Source organism: Oncorhynchus tshawytscha, linkage group LG09 (genome assembly GCF_018296145.1).
Source record: "Oncorhynchus tshawytscha isolate Ot180627B linkage group LG09, Otsh_v2.0, whole genome shotgun sequence".
Classification (NCBI taxonomy): domain Eukaryota; kingdom Metazoa; phylum Chordata; class Actinopteri; order Salmoniformes; family Salmonidae; genus Oncorhynchus; species Oncorhynchus tshawytscha.
This window is the reverse complement of record NC_056437.1, coordinates 84,372,713-84,385,381: the sequence shown is the minus strand read 5'-3', so window position 1 is coordinate 84,385,381 and position 12,669 is coordinate 84,372,713. Positions and strand designations below refer to the sequence as shown.

Below are 12,669 nucleotides of genomic sequence, written 5' to 3'. Positions count from 1 at the left end.
GATTTACATGCTAAAATCACCACGGATTGTTTTGTAGTCTTAACATCTGGCACATAATAAAGGCACAATTGCCAGAAAATAGCCTAATATAATATTTTCGAAGTTTGTCTAAGTATTTCTTGTACAGAGATTTCGAGATCCTCTGTACAACGTTCATCACGCAAACTCTCCTCAAACTCTCCTGTTGGATTTATCTATAGTTATACACATGTGCAAACTGGATTTATTTACTATTATAAACTGGGTGGTTTGAGCCCTAAATGCTGATTGGTTGAACACTTGGTATATCAGACCGTGTACCACGGGTATGACAATAAATTACTTTTTACTGTTGTCATTACGTTGGTAACATGATTATAATAGCAATAAGTCACCACAGAGGTTTGTGGTATATGGCAACATATTCTTAAACTTGGAAGAATTATTATTTTGATGAAAAACCGAATGTTGCTTCTTAGCCTAGGTCATTACAAATTGCGTCGATATTCCTTCTTAATTCGCTCCATAATGTTGTGAAAAAAAGCTTCATTGGATAAATGTGGCAACTCCTCTCTTGCTGCAACATATGGGTTAGTTTTCAGGACCTGTGGGCAGGTTTTGACTGGTCATTGATCTAGTTATTTTAGCTTGACCTGGCAACCCTGCTCGTTTGGTACTTGGCTATTCCCCAGTCGAGTCGAAGCATGTTGACCCATTTAAAGAGACTACATTTCAGTTTTGTCTGCGTGCAGTAGGGTCTTTGTCAAGGTGAGTGAGGTTTAATAAATCTTTTTTTTTTTTTACAAGAAAGAAATGTTGTATTTCGAAAAGTATCTAAACATGTTTGCCCACGTAAGCCATGCCATGTCTGTGAATCCTGATTCTAAATGATTTCAGCAGAGAAATGTACACTTCAATTTGTCATGATTGTTGACTATTTGATCCACAGTTAATGGACATGTCCAATACAAGACGAATTCTGTTCAGAAACAATATCAACCAAACTGGGAAATGTCAAAACGCAGGGAGAGCGCCATGTCACGGTGAGACTATTAATAACTGAGGGCAATAAATAACTGTGGCAAAAAAGGAGAGAGTTGTTGGATTACTTTACATAGACAGCAGAGGGCAGTGTTGACAAAGAATCCAAGGTTTTCAATGAAGGCCATTCAATAAAAGTGTAAAGTTGGATAGGCACTCTAAATCTACAACTTTGTCATTTGATATAGTGATTATCCTGAATTCAATGGTAAAGCTCCTATCTGAATCCCTCTTTTATTACAGATTAGAGATAACAAGGGAGCTCTTGGTCCAGTACATCTCAGACACCCTCAGCAACATTCACACAGTGAGGGAGTTCTGTGACAGGTATTCCAAATGGGCCCCTCAGAGGCAGACAGAACTGGAAATGATGAGGGACATCAAGGAGAGGGCCGAGAGAATTGACCTTAAGTTCGACCATGTCCGTAAGTCGGCGACCAAGGCCAAGGCATTTGGGGAGTTCGTATGGAGCGGTCTGACCCAGGTGACTGCAGACAGTAGGCGTGAAGGGCTGGAGAAGGAGCTGGGAGCTGTACTAAAGGACACTCTGGGAGGCCTGGAGAAGCTGGATTACTTCCTGAATGCTGTGGAGTGTCTGGCGGTCACCTGTCTGTTGGTGTTTGAGGAGAACAGGTTCCTCTGTCTGCCTCAGGGGACGAGCCCTGCCAGTGTTCAGGCTGTCATCATTGCTGCCAGAATGGCCTGCCCTCTCCTCATCCATTTTAAGAGGGATGCTAAGGCCTTCTTTATGCCCAGCCTCCTCAATGTAGAGGTGCTGGCCTGCCAACTGGACAGATACATAGAAATCAGCCAGCAGGTCTGTAAAAGGATGGAGAAGGGGTAAGTGGAGCTCCCATCACAATTACTTCAACATTAACGTATGTAATGTTCTTCATTGACATTTTACAAACACTTGATGTCAATTATTTCCTTCAAGATTACAGATCAGACAACAGCCTGAGAGTAAACTTGGGTAAGATCCCTCACACAGTTTTAATATCAGCATGTATATTATATTAGCATAGTTGTATTAATTTCCTTTAATTTTTATGTAATTTGACAAGGTTCTTTGGCTTATGTGATATAATTCATATGCCACAAAATAATGTAATGAATATAATTTATTGTTGAAATGAATATTCATTGTTACAGTAGCTCAGTCAGTCAAATGATGTTTTGGAAAAAGAGGAATGACATCCCTGTGGTCAACCTTGGTGGTGTGAGTGAAGAGTCCATACAAAATATGCTCCAACATTTGAATCAGCTGAGTGAGATCAGGTAGGTTTTTCTGCCATGGTTTGGTTCTTCTCTTAAAACTTATGTTGACATTTTTTAACAAGATTCAAGAACTAGTCTATTGGAAAACAGTAAATAGATATCTTTCCCCTCTGACAGGATGGACCAGAACCTCAGACTGACGTTCCTGTTCAAAGAGGCTGCTCAGCGCTTCATTGGTCAGTTCAGCCAGCGCCGACCCAGGATGGAGCGGTTTCTGACTGAGCTGGAAGGAAATGCTATGCAGCTGGACAGGATGAAGCTGGGGGCTAAGATCTCCAGTGTGGCAGGCAGCTCAGTGGGGGCGGCTGGAGGAATCCTATCCATCGTGGGCTTAGCTCTGACCCCTGTCACTGCTGGGGTGTCACTGGCTCTCACCATTGCAGGGCTCAGCCTGGGGGTCACCAGTGGGGTCAACAGTTTAACTACTGGTATCACAGAGATGAAGGTCAATAGCATCCATGAGAAGAAAGCCAGTGACATATTCCAGAATTTCATGGAGGATGTGGAGAGTCTCCAGGAGTGTCTGGAGGATGTGGCCAGGAATATGGAGCCCATCCTGGGGCAGAGCACGGTGAACATGGTTGGAGCAAGGAAGGTGATTGCCACCACTTGGACCATCGGAAAACGCATTGACTCCCTAGTTGACCTTTCCTCAGGTTTTAAGTCTGCAGAAGTCCTTAGAAACAAAGATCTGATCTCAAGCGCTGGTAAGTTGGCACTCCAGGAAGGCAAAGTAGCACGAAACCTACCCAAGCTAGCCGAGGACATCCCGGACATTGGACAGGTGGCCAAAGGCACCCCACTAGCCCTCTCCAAGTCAGTGCGGGCTGGTCTCATCACCCTCAACGTCCTCTTCGTTGGCCTGGATGTCTTCTTCATCTGTAAAGACAGCGTCAGCCTGGCCAAAGGCAGCAAGAGTGAGAGATCCCAGCTCATCCGTGCCAGATCAGCATTGTGGCGCACAGAGATGGAGTCCTGGCAGAAGATCCATGACTCACTGTGTAGAGGTCTATTAACATTAGAGAAAAGTCAGATCGTCCTGGAGCAGCCATTTTACCCTCTGGAGGAGAAGCTGAGAGGGAAGAAATCAATGTGTATGACACAGTAGGACAACATAAATGACTTCCTGAAGACAAACAATGTATACGAAATGCTTCAGTCTGGTTTTAGACCCCATCATAGCACTGAGACGGCACTTGTGAAGGTGGTAAATGACATTTTAATGGTATCGGACCGAGGCTCTGCATCTGTCCTCGTGCTCCTAGACCTTAGTGCCGCTTTTGATACCATCGATCACCACATTCTTTTGGAGAGATTGGAAACCCAAATTGGTCTACACGGACATGTTCTGGCCTGGTTTAGATCTTATCTGTCGGAAAGATATCAGTTTGTCTCTGTGAATGGTTTGTCCTCTGACAAATCAACTGTAAATTTCGGTGTTCCTCAAGGTTCCGTTTTAGGACCACTATTGTTCTCACTATATATTTTATCTCTTGGGGATGTTATTCGAAAACATAATGTAAACTTTCACTGCTATGCGGATGACACACAGCTGTACATTTCAATGAAACATGGTGAAGCCCCAAAATTGCCCTCGCTAGAAGCATGTGTTTCAGACATAAGGAAGTGGATGGCTGCAAACTTTCTACTATTAAACTCGGACAAAACAGAGATGCTTGTTCTAGGTCCCAAGAAACAAAGAGATCTTCTGTTGAATCTGACAATTAATCTTAATGGTTGTACAGTCGTCTCAAATAAAACTGTGAAGGACCTCGGCGTTACTCTGGACCCTAATCTCTCTTTTGAAGAACATATCAAGACCATTTCAAGGACATCTTTTTTCCATCTACGTAACATTGCAAAAATCAGAAACTTTCTGTCCAAAAATGATGCAGAAAAATTAATCCATGCTTTTGTCACTTCTAGGTTAGACTACTGCAATGCTCTATTTTCCGGCTACCCGGATAAAGCACTAAATAAACTTCAGTTAGTGCTAAATACGGCTGCTAGAATCCTGACTAGAACCAAAAATTTGATCATATTACTCCAGTGCTAGCCTCTCTACACTGGCTTTTCAGTGAGCACTGAATGTTTTTCTGAATGTTTCCAGACAAGAGGAGTGTCACCCTCCGTCTTAACCTCTCTTTCTTGCTCAAGGTCCTGTTTGACAGACATGTGAATCAATCATCAAGTTTGAACTCGGTATCGCTCATCCATATATTTATATGTACATATTCTTATTCCATCCCTTTAGATTTGTGTGTATTAGGTAGTTGTTGGGGAATTGTTAGATCACTTGTTAGATATTACTGCACTGTCAGAACTAGAAGCACAAGCATTTTGCTACACTCGCATTAACATCTGCTAACCACGTGTATGTGACCAATACAATTTGATTTGATTTGACATTTGTTCGCATATGCTGCTCCCGCGGCTGCGGGTGAGCTGGGTGTTTTTATCCAAGTGTGCTCTGCCGGGTCAGGGCCTTGGACACTTGCACAGACACAGGCAATACGACAGTCTGATTGGCTATTCATTTGCTAGGTGAGAGAGTTCTGGGCCAGAGCCTATCGATACAAAGACTCTCACATTGGATTGTGGACACTATTACTACAGCATATCAGCTGGCCAGCCATCCTCTGCCGTCTGCTGTAGTGATGCATTCTACTAGAGGAGTAGCTACATCGTCTAGCACCTTTTTCTAGGCACTATCGACTCATTGTTGCCGGCGCCTCAAAAAGGACACAAGGTGGAAGTAGTGCAGAGGCAGCTATTTAAGGGGGTCAGCCGCAGCATTACCCGGTACACTGGACTAATCTGAAATTCTTACTCGAGATGTATGAGAAGAACGTATGCGGAAGAATAGCATATTGAAGTGATCCAATAGCACACATAACCATGGTTACAGACGTAACCTTCGTTTCCCATCTCCTCCAAAAGTATCTGTGTACACTATTTTATCACACTTTCTAAACCTAGAGGCGCAACATTGAGAGACTTCCAGGAACGCTTGCGAAACAGGCCAAGCATACCAAGCCGGGGTTTGGGGTTTGAGAAGTCAATGAGAGAAGTGAAAATGTCTTCCTTAGTTGTTAATCTTCTCTAAATCTAAAGGCACAATCTAGATTAGAGCCAACTTGTTATTACTCCAACCTTGTGAAAGTGACAATCTGACACATTTTAATTTTAGCCAAAAACAACTTTATATCGAAAAGGTGCCTTTGATTTGACGGCCTGCACATGCTCAGTTCGGAACGAGAAAACAGTTGGACCCGATGATGTGCTTCTGCGCATGAGCTTAGCTAGCCAACATTACCTTGACATCACCTACAAGTGTGATCAGGGTTTTCTATTGGAGAAGCAGTTTCTGCCTGTACTATCTTTGATTTTATTCTCTTGCACGTCTCTTCCTTGTTTGGGTGTGTCGTCACTTCCTTGTTTGGCCGTAGATGGCTATTTCCAGCTCATAGCCCTCCACTGTCCCAGGGTAATATTGCCGGTTTCCCCCCTTTTCATTTTCAAGCAAACATCTAAAGTAATTTGCAAGCACAGTTGTTTGCAGGGTTGCCATGTCCACAGTTTTCGGACAATTAGGCTACCTTGAAAACAATGTCGTGGGTGAAAATGTATTGGCCATGGGTTGTGGGTTTTGGGCTGCTTCTAAATTGCACTGCCGGCCGCCATGGCATTTCTCTTTAAAAAAAAACTATATATACAGTATATTTTACTGTGACCTGCTGCTACTGACTATCAGGCAGTAAGCACTCCGGCTGTTGCTGACTGAGGGAGTGGTGTGGAAGGTGGGCCGGATGAGAGTGCCCTGCAGCAAAGCACCTTGTGACAACTTGTAGGTAGGATAATTGTAGGTAGGATCATTGTAGGTAGGATAATTAGATTGGTCATTATAGAGATACCTATTTCCAACCGTTTTCCATAAAACATATTAACGTGCTAGAACTGATATAACGGCAGCAAAGCACTGGAAAATATGGAAAACAGTATCATGGGAAGGGTTTTACTCATGCTCAGTTCTTGGGTCTCAAGTGCTGTTCAGGTGGAAACTCCCTCACATGCTACTGACATTAAATGTGTAGAAGGATACATTTGTATCTGTTGGCCATCAAGTAGGCTATTACAATAAATATGTTGAAATGACAATATTACTGGAGTCATTGCAAGTAAATTTCTGCAACTTGTGTAGCCTACCTGGAGCTGGCAAATGGATTTAATAGATAGTCTATTACTTCAGCCATGTTTAGTTAATTAAATTGGAAGTTATCAATTGTGTTCATGGTCACAGCTTTATCGCAAATGTATCATTCTCCACATTTAATGTCAGTTTCATTGTGGACTTTTCCCTGAAATGAGATGTTGGCCTATCAGGGGTCAGACTACCTGCATCTAGCTCAACAGACCATGGCAAAGTTGAATTACAATTATAAACCCAGATTTTAGTTGGTAGCCTATGCCTACTGACTTAACAAGTCAATCTCGTAAATAGGCAATATAGAATTGTTTGCAGTGGCGACCCGTCATTCAGGGCAGGGGGGTCAGAGCCCCACCTGTTTATGTTTTGGGGGGGCTTGCCTGTTTTGCATGTTATTTTGGCATTAACATGTGTCACATGTCAGTTTGCAAACAATGTAAAAAAATATATATCATTGAGTTAATAAAGCCGCATACAAACATGGTCTCTTTTTGTTTTCTTGAGTAAGGCAACTCCAAAATGCAGGTGTTTCTGCCTAACTCAGTGCTTCTGTGGTGGTGGTGGTGCAAGCCAGCAGGAAATACGGAGTGTTGCGCCGTGATTGTCTCAGTGTTCTGTCATTCATGTGGACACTATGTCACAGCCAATTCTAAGGGTAGATCTCGAAAATTCTAGCCCCTTGGGTGCTGCCATTGAGTTACATTAGAAGTGCCCATCCAAGAAGGCTCAAGGTCATTGGCCACAGATAAAATGACATCAAATCATGTTATATCTACCGTAGCTTTGATTGGACTTTCAAAATCTTAGCTAGCAGTAATCATCATAAATCAAGTCGACAATCTACTGGCAAATCCTTTTTAATCCTTGTCATATGGGGCGGCAGGTAGCCTAGTGGTTAGAGCGTTGGGCCAGTAACCAAAAAGTTGCTAGATTGAATCCCCGAGCTGGCAAGGTAAAAAATATGTCGTTCTGCCCCTGAACAAGGCAGTTAACTCACTGTTCCTAGGCCGTCATTGTAAATAAGAATTTGTTCTTAACTGACTTACCTAGTTAAATAAAGGTTAAAAAAAATATGAAGAGAAATATAGATAAAATGTAGCAGTGCTCATTGGCCATTACACAACAAGTTGGAAATTGCAAATTCAACAATGAGTGGTTTGGAAGGAATCAGTGGCTAACTGAAAGCATGCAAAGCAATCATTAGCCTGCTATTCAGTGGAATGCCTGTAGCTGTGTGGTCTAAGAATAAGGGACTCTTTTCCTAGTTTAAAATTATAAACATTCAACATTGGTGGCAGGTTGGGCCAGTAACTGAAATGTTGCTAGATCAAATCTCTGAGCTGACAAGGTCAAATTATTTCATTCTGCCCCTGAACAAGGCAGTTAACCCACTGTTCCTAGGCTGTCATTGTAAATAAGAATTTGTTCTTAACTGACTTGTCTAGTTCAATAAAAAATTGGCCATGATGTCAATGATGCATAATTTGTGCCGCTCTCAAAACAACTGTTAACTCGGGACGGCATAATCTGAGCTGCAACTGGGAAAATAGGTTTAGAACTTTCATCCAACTCGGAATTGTAAATCAGGAACTTGGGCCTCTTTCTAGAGCTACTACTTGAAGATCACTGACATCATCGTGATTCAACTTCTTCTTTGAGTTCCCAGTTGTCTTGAAAGCACCATGAATTCAGAGAATTCCAGACTTTGATGACAAAGTTTAATAAAAAAATATTGGCCATGAAGGACCTTCCTGTTCAAGTGAGCACAGCACAACAAGGTGCATCCAACAATGTATTGTATGCTGCTGCATAAATGATGTAATATTCCCTGGAGATATGTAGACTGTAACTAAGAATGTAATACTAAGTGTATGTTGTGTAGTAAGCTGTTAGTAGCCCCTGTGCCTCATCATAATAATTTTCACCTCTTAATTTAGCCTAATGTTCTGACTTGGTGGTGCACATGTAGCCTATAAACTGTTTTTGAGAGACGTGATCGTTGAATATTGTAAGAGCTTTCATTGTCTGACTTGGTGTACAGGAAGAACACTGTAAGAACGGTGCATGTTCTGAATTCTGTCACAGTACATTTCAAAAGTGCTGAACGTACATCCTAGCTCGCTCATTAATGTCGTAATCGAAATTACAGATTGCCTCTTATCCGCTTGTTGTCCCCTTATGCCATAGTTTGTACATCTCAATTGTCAGTAGAAACCATATTTGTTTAAGCAAGTCAGCCATATCAGCTATATATTTTTTAAAGGCAGTAAATTAGGCTGAATGAACTGTTTCGCTGCCAGACAAGGCTCCGCTGACAGCCAGGTGGTATAGCAGTGGTATAGTGCAATTAATGTATTGCTTAGTGTTGTGTTGTGTAGTGGCTTTGCTGGCATGCATCACACTTTTTGATGTTGTTGCCCCACCAAGATTTACATGCTAAAATCACCACGGATTGTTTTGTAGTCTTAACATCTGGCACATAATAAAGGCACAATTGCCAGAAAATAGCCTAATATAATATTTTCGAAGTTTGTCTAAGTATTTCTTGTACAGAGATTTCGAGATCCTCTGTACAACGTTCATCACGCAAACTCTCCTCAAACTCTCCTGTTGGATTTATCTATAGTTATACACATGTGCAAACTGGATTTATTTACTATTATAAACTGGGTGGTTTGAGCCCTAAATGCTGATTGGTTGAACACTTGGTATATCAGACCGTGTACCACGGGTATGACAATAAATTACTTTTTACTGTTGTCATTACGTTGGTAACATGATTATAATAGCAATAAGTCACCACAGAGGTTTGTGGTATATGGCAACATATTCTTAAACTTGGAAGAATTATTATTTTGATGAAAAACCGAATGTTGCTTCTTAGCCTAGGTCATTACAAATTGCGTCGATATTCCTTCTTAATTCGCTCCATAATGTTGTGAAAAAAAGCTTCATTGGATAAATGTGGCAACTCCTCTCTTGCTGCAACATGTGGGTTAGTTTTCAGGACCTGTGGGCAGGTTTTGACTGGTCATTGATCTAGTTATTTTAGCTTGACCTGGCAACCCTGCTCGTTTGGTACTTGGCTATTCCCCAGTCGAGTCGAAGCATGTTGACCCATTTAAAGAGACTACATTTCAGTTTTGTCTGCGTGCAGTAGGGTCTTTGTCAAGGTGAGTGAGGTTTAATAAATCCATTTTTTTTTTACACGAAAGAAATGTTGTATTTCGAAAAGTATCTAAACATGTTTGCCCACGTAAGCCATGCCATGTCTGTGAATCCTGATTCTAAATGATTTCAGCAGAGAAATGTACACTTCAATTTGTCATGATTGTTGACTATTTGATCCACAGTTAATGGACATGTCCAATACAAGACGAATTCTGTTCAGAAACAATATCAACCAAACTGGGAAATGTCAAAACGCAGGGAGAGCGCCATGTCACGGTGAGACTATTAATAACTGAGGGCAATAAATAACTGTGGCAAAAAAAGGAGAGAGTTGTTGGATTACTTTACATAGACAGCAGAGGGCAGTGTTGACAAAGAATCCAAGGTTTTCAATGAAGGCCATTCAATAAAAGTGTAAAGTTGGATAGGCACTCTAAATCTACAACTTTGTCATTTGATATAGTGATTATCCTGAATTCAATGGTAAAGCTCCTATCTGAATCCCTCTTTTATTACAGATTAGAGATAACAAGGGAGCTCTTGGTCCAGTACATCTCAGACACCCTCAGCAACATTCACACAGTGAGGGAGTTCTGTGACAGGTATTCCAAATGGGCCCCTCAGAGGCAGACAGAACTGGAAATGATGAGGGACATCAAGGAGAGGGCCGAGAGAATTGACCTTAAGTTCGACCATGTCCGTAAGTCGGCGACCAAGGCCAAGGCATTTGGGGAGTTCGTATGGAGCGGTCTGACCCAGGTGACTGCAGACAGTAGGCGTGAAGGGCTGGAGAAGGAGCTGGGAGCTGTACTAAAGGACACTCTGGGAGGCCTGGAGAAGCTGGATTACTTCCTGAATGCTGTGGAGTGTCTGGCGGTCACCTGTCTGTTGGTGTTTGAGGAGAACAGGTTCCTCTGTCTGCCTCAGGGGACGAGCCCTGCCAGTGTTCAGGCTGTCATCATTGCTGCCAGAATGGCCTGCCCTCTCCTCATCCATTTTAAGAGGGATGCTAAGGCCTTCTTTATGCCCAGCCTCCTCAATGTAGAGGTGCTGGCCTGCCAACTGGACAGATACATAGAAATCAGCCAGCAGGTCTGTAAAAGGATGGAGAAGGGGTAAGTGGAGCTCCCATCACAATTACTTCAACATTAACGTATGTAATGTTCTTCATTGACATTTTACAAACACTTGATGTCAATTATTTCCTTCAAGATTACAGATCAGACAACAGCCTGAGAGTAAACTTGGGTAAGATCCCTCACACAGTTTTAATATCAGCATGTATATTATATTAGCATAGTTGTATTAATTTCCTTTAATTTTTATGTAATTTGACAAGGTTCTTTGGCTTATGTGATATAATTCATATGCCACAAAATAATGTAATGAATATAATTTATTGTTGAAATGAATATTCATTGTTACAGTAGCTCAGTCAGTCAAATGATGTTTTGGAAAAAGAGGAATGACATCCCTGTGGTCAACCTTGGTGGTGTGAGTGAAGAGTCCATACAAAATATGCTCCAACATTTGAATCAGCTGAGTGAGATCAGGTAGGTTTTTCTGCCATGGTTTGGTTCTTCTCTTAAAACTTATGTTGACATTTTTTAACAAGATTCAAGAACTAGTCTATTGGAAAACAGTAAATAGATATCTTTCCCCTCTGACAGGATGGACCAGAACCTCAGACTGACGTTCCTGTTCAAAGAGGCTGCTCAGCGCTTCATTGGTCAGTTCAGCCAGCGCCGACCCAGGATGGAGCGGTTTCTGACTGAGCTGGAAGGAAATGCTATGCAGCTGGACAGGATGAAGCTGGGGGCTAAGATCTCCAGTGTGGCAGGCAGCTCAGTGGGGGCGGCTGGAGGAATCCTATCCATCGTGGGCTTAGCTCTGACCCCTGTCACTGCTGGGGTGTCACTGGCTCTCACCATTGCAGGGCTCAGCCTGGGGGTCACCAGTGGGGTCAACAGTTTAACTACTGGTATCACAGAGATGAAGGTCAATAGCATCCATGAGAAGAAAGCCAGTGACATATTCCAGAATTTCATGGAGGATGTGGAGAGTCTCCAGGAGTGTCTGGAGGATGTGGCCAGGAATATGGAGCCCATCCTGGGGCAGAGCACGGTGAACATGGTTGGAGCAAGGAAGGTGATTGCCACCACTTGGACCATCGGAAAACGCATTGACTCCCTAGTTGACCTTTCCTCAGGTTTTAAGTCTGCAGAAGTCCTTAGAAACAAAGATCTGATCTCAAGCGCTGGTAAGTTGGCACTCCAGGAAGGCAAAGTAGCACGAAACCTACCCAAGCTAGCCGAGGACATCCCGGACATTGGACAGGTGGCCAAAGGCACCCCACTAGCCCTCTCCAAGTCAGTGCGGGCTGGTCTCATCACCCTCAACGTCCTCTTCGTTGGCCTGGATGTCTTCTTCATCTGTAAAGACAGCGTCAGCCTGGCCAAAGGCAGCAAGAGTGAGAGATCCCAGCTCATCCGTGCCAGATCAGCATTGTGGCGCACAGAGATGGAGTCCTGGCAGAAGATCCATGACTCACTGTGTAGAGGTCTATTAACATTAGAGAAAAGTCAGATCGTCCTGGAGCAGCCATTTTACCCTCTGGAGGAGAAGCTGAGAGGGAAGAAATCAATGTGTATGACACAGTAGGACAACATAAATGACTTCCTGAAGACAAACAATGTATACGAAATGCTTCAGTCTGGTTTTAGACCCCATCATAGCACTGAGACGGCACTTGTGAAGGTGGTAAATGACATTTTAATGGTATCGGACCGAGGCTCTGCATCTGTCCTCGTGCTCCTAGACCTTAGTGCCGCTTTTGATACCATCGATCACCACATTCTTTTGGAGAGATTGGAAACCCAAATTGGTCTACACGGACATGTTCTGGCCTGGTTTAGATCTTATCTGTCGGAAAGATATCAGTTTGTCTCTGTGAATGGTTTGTCCTCTGACAAATCAACTGTAAATTTCGGTGT

The 12,669-nt window shown here is 42.7% G+C and overlaps 2 protein-coding genes across 4 annotated transcripts; both read left to right on the top strand.

Annotated features, from left to right (window-relative positions):
- Positions 1 to 604: 604 nt before the first annotated feature.
- LOC121847258 lies at positions 605 to 3,521 on the top strand. 2 transcript variants are annotated; one of them, XM_042327719.1, is made up of 6 exons: positions 605 to 747; positions 929 to 1,022; positions 1,264 to 1,860; positions 1,958 to 1,993; positions 2,176 to 2,298; positions 2,416 to 3,521. In XM_042327719.1, exons 2-6 carry the CDS (start codon positions 991 to 993, stop codon positions 3,404 to 3,406), a joined length of 1,779 nt encoding a protein of 592 aa, XP_042183653.1. In that variant the 5' UTR covers positions 605 to 747; positions 929 to 990; the 3' UTR covers positions 3,407 to 3,521. The 2 variants fall into 2 exon arrangements, with proteins under 2 accessions (XP_042183653.1, XP_042183652.1); XM_042327718.1 differs by having other exon boundaries at positions 2,173 to 2,298.
- Positions 3,522 to 9,535: 6,014 nt separating this feature from the next.
- Positions 9,536 to 12,452, top strand: LOC112258957. Of its 2 annotated transcripts, none has more exons than XM_024433635.2 (6): positions 9,536 to 9,678; positions 9,859 to 9,952; positions 10,195 to 10,791; positions 10,889 to 10,924; positions 11,107 to 11,229; positions 11,347 to 12,452. In XM_024433635.2, exons 2-6 carry the CDS (start codon positions 9,921 to 9,923, stop codon positions 12,335 to 12,337), a joined length of 1,779 nt encoding a protein of 592 aa, XP_024289403.1. In that variant the 5' UTR covers positions 9,536 to 9,678; positions 9,859 to 9,920; the 3' UTR covers positions 12,338 to 12,452. The 2 variants fall into 2 exon arrangements, with proteins under 2 accessions (XP_024289403.1, XP_024289402.1); XM_024433634.2 differs by having other exon boundaries at positions 11,104 to 11,229.
- Positions 12,453 to 12,669: the final 217 nt, after the last annotated feature.